Genomic DNA, 9,070 nt, shown 5'->3' on the forward strand with positions numbered 1-9,070 from the left:
CCTATTCCTGGACTCTTCCTCTCCTTGCTGCACAAAAATTTACACTGATAACTTTCACCATTGATACAAGAGACCCATATGTATTCCCACTTCAACAAAATCATAGAATATGTTTCATGTCCCTAATCCACAGGAAATTCACAAAGTGTAATGTACACCCAGCAATGTTAGCTTGGCCCATTGAGGCATACAAAGTATTTTGCATTACTGTTTATGATGCTAAATGTGTGCCTCAAAATGCATGTGCAGTGTGGCAGATTTAATGTTAGTGTGAGAAGCTTAAATTTTGGATTCCTGACTTATGGTATGTTTACATTACACTGAATTAATTTTTTCCTATACCTTCTTTGAAGGATTTTTTGTTTTTTAAATACCAGAAAAACCCATCAAACTGATGTATTTATAACTCCATATTTGACTGTGGGATCACACAATATGGAAACGTACCAAAAATGGTTTGACATTAAATGAAAGGGGATGTTTATGGTTTGGAAACAATTTACGGAACACTCTGAACCAGGGAACTCTCCATCCAAAAGGAGTAGGATTGCTTAACTGAGCAAAAGGAAAATCTACACTTTGAATGACAGTCCACAGGCCTGCAAGCACTCTCTTGTAATTTGCCTCTACAGTCTCCCATCTGAATACTGATCAAGCCCAACCAAGCTCAGCTTTTAAAGTCGGATGAGATAAAGCACATTCAGACCAGCACAAACCTCGACTGAGGTGTTCCATTCAGCCAGAAGTTACCTATTCATCTAGCTAGGCATTTATACCATGCTCACCACTGTCAAATCTGAACACCTACCCGTCACTAAAACTCAGGCAGCAGAAGGAGGCAGACTGACCTACAAAACAGTTTCCCCATGGAAGGAGAGGAAGATTGAAAAAGATCTCTGGAAAACTGTTCTTACACTGATGAAGGACCCACTTTGTTGACTCGTTTGCAGATACAGGTTTGGGGAGGGTACCAAAAGTATTCTTCACTTAGGATGCCGATGCCCTTAAAGCCAGGCTGGTCAAGCATCCAGATGCTCTCTGAAAAGGGCTACAACTCCCATAATTTATCCATTGGCAGTATTTTTTAAATTACATTAGCCCATAAGCTTAACATTTCTGAATTGTCTTGCAAGTGAGAAGTTAAGGATAGTTATTAGATACACGAAAAGATCTGAAAGACTACAAGCAACCCTCAATCATATACATACTCCTCCAGAAAATTTTTTTCACAAACCTATGAAACTATGAAATAATAGCAACAAGAACGTTTGACACATCACATAATATTTAAAATACAGATGGTACTAGACTTGTGGTTAGTGGATTGGAATGCTCATGGATATTTTGGTTCAATTCCTGGCTCTACCACAGAACTTTGGTTTTATCTTGGGCAAATCACTTAATCGTGCTGCGCCTTTAGAGAGTACAGAGTGTTTATTTGTTTTCATGCACATAATGCAAAAGATAGAACAACAGATTTTATCTAAACTTCCCAAAATAAATTCACCTTTGGGCTGAAACAATTTAGCCTAAAAGGGAAATTTGAGTAAATTGTGTATAGCACTAAAATAGGGATTTAGAATGAAATGCCCAACTCACACTTGAGTTAAACATTGCTTATGTGGCATTATAATAGCTTATTTCCTGACAAGGACAAATTCCACAGATTCATCACTGCACTATTAGTCATTATTTCACTCTAAATGAACCCACTGCTCCAGATCCAGACAAAAATAATTCACCCAGTATAAGTATGTCCTCCAGTGCAATGGTTTTCCCACTGCTGTTGCAGAGCACACACATTTCAGGTTGCTGCCTGTAATATCTTTTGATATTATCTCTCAGGACCATGCTATTCAAAAAAATAAATAAATGAAACCACTCAAAATAGAGATGGTTATTGTTACAGGGTTCGTCATTAATGCACTCTCTTTATTCAAAAGACTTCAAATCATGTTTCAATCTGAACAAGAGAAATCATGTTCTCAGATCAGTCATGCAATGTAATCTATGCATAAATTACCAGATCTGTAAAGATTACCACTTGTTTTGTAAGCATGAATTAAAGACAACTAAACAAAATCTGTTCACAGAACAGCCTAAAGTAATTCTCCCATATTTGCTACAAACAGGAAACCATGTCATGCCACTCTAGTAATGTGACTTGAACCAAGACCAAATTGCTCACTTATTGCTTGCTGCAGTTAAGACAAGAGGCACAGCATAAAAGACGTCTTTATGGCTTAGATACAAGCAATGTCTTACAGGGGTCTAGAATAAGCTTTCCATTCTCAAAAAATAACATCTCTCTGTTAAAAAAATATAGTCAGTCAGATCTAGTAGGATTACAAAAAGGTGCTTTTCCAGAACTAGACAAGCACTCTTTGTTCAAAGTCTGAGCCTCAATAAAGCTAGTAATTCTTTGCCATAAGGAAAATGTTTGAACTAGTGAATGAATGGCAAAAGTCAATTTGAAAGGATGATCTGATTAATAAATGCCATCCATATGCCACTGCTGCTGTTTTAAGACAATTGGTGATGAAGAGAGAGAGGCATACAAAAAATCCATTCAATGTATCAGTTAGTTCCTAAGGTCTCCTGCTTGTCCCTTTAAGAGGCTCCTCTGCATGCCCAAGATTCCCTGCTTTACAAGTTACACACAACATTTAAGGTAGCAATCCTCTTCCGATGAAGGACTGGATCATGGATGTCTTTTGAATCCCTCAGATGTCTCTCCTCTTAATTAGCTGGAGGAGGTCCTTGCTGATCAGTATAAAGAAATTATCTCTAATCAAGAAGGAATCTGTCAGGAGCCAGGCAGGGCATTAAAAGGCAATGCTATTAGATTTATGTTTAATGGACTGTTAAAAAGTGAGAAATATCCAATGTTCAGAGACACTAAAAACCACAGGAAAACAGCATGCAAAACACAAGCTGGGGATTTTAAAAATCCACACCTCTACTATCCAGTCTGGCCTTGTTTTGGTCATCTTGAGTTTTAGTGATATACATGTATAACTGCGGGGAAAGGCAGGAAGTGTTATATAAATCCATGGTACACCCACATCTTGAATATTGCATGAAGATGTGGTTGCCCCATCTCAAAAAAGATATATTGGAATTGGAAAAGGTTCAGAAAAGGGCAACAAAATGATTAGGGGTATGGAACAGCTGTCATATGAGAAGAGATTAATAAGACTCGGACTTTTCAGCTTTGAAAAGAGACAACTAACTGGGGGGTTATGATAGAGATCTATACAATCACGACAGGTGTGGAGAAAGTAAATAAGGAAGTCTTATTGACTCCTTCTCATAACACAAGAACTAGGGGTCACCAATGAAATTAATAGGCAGCAGGTTTAAAATGAACAAAAGGAAGTATTTCTTCACACAACACACAGTTAACCTGTGGAACTCCTTGCTGGAGGATGTTGTGGGGGCCAGGACTGTAGCAGAGTTCAAAAAAGAACTAGATACATTCATGGAGGATAGGTCCATCAATAGCTACTAGCCAGGATGGGCAGGGATGGTGTCCCTAGCCTCTGTTTGTCAGAAGCTGGGAATGGGCGATAGGGATGGATCACTTGATGACTACCTGTTCTGTTCATTCCTCTGAAGCACCTGGCATTGGCCACGGTCAGAAGACAGGATAATGGGCTAGATGGATCTTTGGTCTGACCCACTATGGCCATCATTATGAGGTCTAGCTCCACACAAGGCAGATTTGCTCTTCAGTGGTGCGAGGAAGATCCATGCAAGTCAAAGTCCATCTTCATCACACCATTTGAAGCAACTAGCCAGCCCAAACCCACCACAGCAGGCAGCCATGCCGCAGTAACACCTCTGCCTCTATGTCCAAGCATCATCCAATTGTGGGACCAGATCCCAAAACACCAAGGAGTTTATCTTAATCTGTCCCTGAATATTAGGCTCTCATCTACTTTCTAATAATTATCTATTCAGTGACTACAGTTTAGAGAGACATAAAAGACAATGTCTCAGCCCCTAAGGACTTCCAAGTTTTAAATCAGATGCACTGCTGGCTTCATGGCTACCATGTTCAAAATGGAAATTGGTTTATGACCAAAGGCCAAATAGTCAACTGGTTTCAATATTTTAAGTTTAAAAACCATGTATTGAACTAGGAAAGCCTGGAGGTTTAGCTCAGCCCAAACTACCCTCTGACAAATGAAAATATTTCCAAGTACATGACGGTGCTAAAAATATATTAAAAATACACACCAGCATAAGTCTGTCAAAGCATAGCCAGTATCAAAGTGGTTCAATAATTTCAGATATTTAAAATACCTTGTTAAACATACATGGATGAAGGACTGGGATGGGTCTAGTCAGAAATGTAGCTAAAGTAAGAAGGAGCAGCTTTGACACACTATGTTAGCATGCAACAGATACTTAACAAGACACTATAAGTAAATACCCCAGCCTCCGGTTTGGAGTAAATATGGTCCACCCAATGTGTCTTTACAGTCTATGTATGTACATTGGGAAAAGCAAAATTTAAAAGTAACCTTTGTTCAGAAATGCAGTGAGACACTCCGAGTAGCCCAGATTAAACTAAATTTACTGAAAATGGACACTCTCCAGATAAACCTAACATGTGACTCATTACTTCATTTTTTCCTCTCCCCTCTCACTCAGATATCTGTCTCCAAAGTCCATATCATTCCTTCTTCTCAATTCAATACCAAACAGCCCAAAACTCGTGGGCAACCAGGACACAAGTCAATACAGGAAAAGATTTTAGATTCAAGCTCTTAAAAGGTCAAATATTTTTCAAATGATACTGGATACTGCCCTGATATTTGTCCTTTTAATGGCTGAAACACACTGTGTCAAAGTCTGTGCTGTATGTCTACTTCACAGCAATCAGACTAGAAAGAGGGAAAACACACTGCAGAGATTACTAAATTCATGTTGATATATCATTGTACAGTGTTATTTTGTACTAAAAACTAGAGACTAATCATGTGCATCGTTGGGCTTTTTGTAATAAACCACAGGGCACAGATTCAAAACATACTGTTAATTTCTTGTGAAGAGCAAACAGAATCACTCCTTTTTAAATTTATCTCCATAAAAAAGGAATGCTAGAGGTTCTTGTGTATTCTTGTCTCTTTTTTTTCAGAAAGCTACTAGAATAAGACTTACAAACAACTACTTGACAGTGCCCCCTGAGAATTGATAGACTTTTAAACATCCATATAAATTCCTCTTATCTCCAAGATTCCTTTATTTTATTAAGAACAATGTTTATAAAATCCTCCTCTATCTTTTCCTAAAGATAGCTCTAAGAAAACTTAACTAGAGAGGACAGTACATACTTACAGCCAGATACTAGAAACACAGTGAAAGAGCAATTAGTCCTCCTTTACTTATACAATAGTTTCACAACTTTCCTCCAGCTGCAAAGGCACTACACTAAAGGCAAGCAGCCAGCACTGCTCCCCTAGATACTTTATGCTGCGCTTCCATTAACCCATAAACCAAGCAGCACTGATACATTCCCACAAACTGGCCTCATGGCTCACAGCGGAAGAAGGCAATAGTCCTAAGGCAAAACATAAAACTTAATACTTTACTAATTGCTGTGGCATTTTAATGGTTACCACACCATCACAGAACTTCACAGTTATGGAACTTCTAGAAGCAATTATAGCTGTAAAATTTAAATAGAAAGTATTAAAATATACTGTACCTCATTAAAGACTTGCTATAATGAACTGAGTCAAATTTTTATTTTTCATAATACAAACTAAAATCACTAGTTATGCTGGATTGTATTTTTTAGTTATTTTAAAAAAGTATTAGCCTTAAATGGCTTTCATGAACAACCAGCTGACCACTAAACAAGAGATCCTTTATTGTGTTCATATTTAAATAATATCTAAAACACTTTCAAAAGATATTGCACGTGAGTAAGATTGTTAACCAGAGTGGAGCAGCAGTTCATTGTAATTGAATTAAATTGTCAGGGTACTTTAATTTCATATTGAGAAATGTTAAAGACCCTAAAAATCCTGAGTCACCTTCCCTCAGAGAATTTCAAAGCACTTTACAAGCATTAGTGAAAAAGCCTCAAATGCTAGTAAGGTATTATTATCCCCATTTTATGGAGAAAGAAAGTAAGACACAGAAGGTAAGTGACTCTTTCCCTACAAGGGATTCAAATCGTTGCAGCTGACTTAATTAACTAGAGGGCCAAAGTTAGTGAAAATACATTTGTGATTTTTGAAAGCATACACAGCAACATTAGACTAAGCTTCTCAGAGAAAAACATCTGTAAAGCGTTATCAGCGGAAGAGTCATCCTTAAATCTCTCCATGTTTTGAGGAGGCTCCACTTGTATGTTTCTCTCACAGAGGAGCTCTTGTTTTCCCTGACTGTGATTTTAGATACCAGATTGCCTGGAATGTTTCTCAAGGGTAAATACTCGGTCTGCACTAGGAAGCTCTTTTTTCAAAGTATAAAATAGTCTGACAAGCTCAAATTCTCAATTTTATTTAAAAAATCCTTAAATGAAATGAGGCAAGCTGAGATTAACAACATCACTTTATGTGCTAGAGAAATGAGGGTAAAAGACCTCAACTTTTCTGAGCTATTGATTTTTTTTTCCCAGTAGTTGTGATGCAAGTGTTACACAGAAAGCTGCACAGGGAATACAGAATGCAAGCAAATCCCTCCAGGGAGTCATGTTGACTCCAAATTTCACAGACTCGAGAACATTACTTCTAGCCTCAAAGTAAGGGGGGAGGGAGGAGAGAACACAAACATGCCTCATGGGAGCATTTTTTGTAGTCTTCTTTTACCTCAAAAGTTATAACTTAATTAGGTCATATGGTAGATAGTGGAGATACAAAATGCAGCCTTCTTGGGCAAGTAAGTGCTGTAGCTGAATCCGTCAACTCACAAGGGCATTTTCAGGAACAGGGATTTGAGTTATTTTGTAAGGCAACAATTCCCTTCACTGCAGAGGAAAGAATGAGAGGCAGGACAGGCTATTGGAGAGCAAATCAGAAAACACATACCGTTCTTAAACCAGAGCACAGGAGTCAACTGAGTACCAAACTCCTACTACTTGGGTGGGAGAAGGAGGGAGGAAAAGCAGGAGACAGCAGTGCAACCACTTAAAGACCAAAAGTCTGCCACTGCCCTGAGCACCATTGTTACAGCCCAGAGGAATCCCTGGTGGTTTCTACAGCTGAAAAGCTGTTAGTGACTGGGAAACAAGCAGGAAAGAGCACAAGCCAGACATATTTTCTACATTCTAACTGTGCCAACAAATGCCCCTCTCCGCGCCACCAAAATGTATTAACCAGGAGAAGGCAATAATTTTTGCAAGTCACAAACCTCCAAAAATATAGCTTCTGAGAGAAAGTACTGTCCTATCATTATACACAGCGAGGTTAATCTAAATGCAAGACGATTTTCAAACTTATTTTTAGTGCAAGGCTGTGTGAATTCTGAGCCCCGTCCCACCACGTTCGCCTCCAGTCGGCCAACAACGCTGCGGCAGCAGAGCCCGCAAAAACACCAAACTTTATCTTCTAGGGTGCGACGGTCACACCAAGAAGAGTCAAGTCTCTCACACACACTCTATCCCCCTCCCCGCCACGGGCTGGCCCAGGCTGTGTTTTTGTTGTTAAGAAAAAAAAGTCTCCAGCTCCCACCAGATGTCTGTCGGAATCATAACGTACAGCCCCGCGCAAAGGGGGAAAACACCCCCTGGGACAGATCATCGAAGTGACTTCGGCAGCCTCCTGCCCAGCAGAGGTAGCAGCAGCTCGTCCTGCCGCCCCTTTCCTGAGACAGTATGGAAGAAGCGGGTTTCTCCCCAAGGCAACCTTGAGGCTGCTCTGTCTCCACACCCCCCACCAAAAGTCTCCCACCAGAATGGGGAGGGGTGTGATTGCACAATCTCCCTCTCCCCCAGGACTTTGTCTAGTCACGGCAAAGACTCAACAGCAGCGGGGAATCGCTGCACATCGGCAAAGTAACTCCTGCCCTTCTCGAAACTACACTGTGCCCGGCTGGGATACAGGCTTGTTTATCTGCAGCTTTCCCAGGAAAGCCACGCAGGGCTGGTGCTGCCACCCGCAGGGGAACCCCGTCCCCCACTCCCACCCAACTTACCGACTCCCCGGACACGTAGGCCACCAAGCCACAAGTGAGCAGTATCCACGCGCTCCGCATTATTCCCGGGGTGCAGGCGAGGCAGCTGCCGCTTCAGGCAAAACCCAGCCGCCGAGCGATCCCCGGCTGCTTCGCCACCACCAGAGCCCGCAGCACCAGCAGCAGGGACCCCGGGCGCTGCGCTCCGCTCCCTCCCTCCCGCAGCCGCCTCTGGCGCCGCCGCTTCTCACTTGTTGGCTGCCTGCGGGCAGGAACCCCACTGGACCCGGGGCGGAGTTGGTCGGTCTCCCTCCAGCCCGGGGAGGATTTTATTTTCCCTGACACCGTTTCAGCTGCATCAATAAATGAGGGAGCAAAAGTTTGGGAGCGCGGAGGCAGCGGCTGGGAGAGCAGAGCTCTGTGCAGGTCTCTGTCTGCTCCCTTCTCCCTCAGTCCAGAGTCTGCCTCCGCCTCTGCGTGCGAGAGGAGGCAGCAGTGCGACTCCTAGTTAAACCCAGGAGAAATTCCTGCAGGATTACAGCACCGATTGGCAGCTCAGGCAGCCAGTGGGAGGAGGGCGGATTTGCAGCAGCTCTCTTTTCTCCTTACACACATCCAAGCAACTTTTGGTTTTGGTGCCCCCCCCTTCTATTTTTTTGCCCCCTTTAATACAAATGAAAAGCATTTGCAACGCCACGGGGCAACCGAGGGGGAAATGTTAAGCACGTTTTTGCTTTGAAGCGTGAGAATTGGGCCGATATTAAAGAATAAACTTGGAAAGTTTTTTTTTTATAACTCTGCAATCTGACTTTTTTTTAATGCTTTCAGATCCTTGTTTGGAGTGATGATCTCCCTCACCCCATCCCTCATTACATGTTACAGTATGTTAACATAATGGCATGCAGTATTGCCAACTCCATTCCAACATCATGAGACTGGC

At 41.5% G+C, this 9,070-nt stretch overlaps 1 protein-coding gene across 2 annotated transcripts in view; it reads right to left on the reverse strand.

The window, feature by feature from the left end:
* SDC2 (syndecan 2) overlaps positions 1–8,631 on the reverse strand; it is a 104,057-nt gene extending 95,426 nt beyond the window's left edge. The window contains exon 1 of one of the 2 annotated variants that reach the window (XM_037892238.2): positions 8,152–8,631. In XM_037892238.2, the coding sequence (XP_037748166.1) occupies positions 8,152–8,211 (60 nt within the window). In that variant the 5' untranslated portion in view covers positions 8,212–8,631. Of the gene's footprint in view, positions 1–7,688; positions 8,089–8,151 lie in introns of those variants that run through there. The other variant, XM_037892237.2, reaches the window with a different exon arrangement.
* Between the last annotated feature and the right edge of the window lie 439 nt (positions 8,632–9,070).

Source organism: Chelonia mydas, chromosome 2 (genome assembly GCF_015237465.2).
Source record: "Chelonia mydas isolate rCheMyd1 chromosome 2, rCheMyd1.pri.v2, whole genome shotgun sequence".
In the NCBI taxonomy this organism is placed as follows: domain Eukaryota; kingdom Metazoa; phylum Chordata; order Testudines; family Cheloniidae; genus Chelonia; species Chelonia mydas.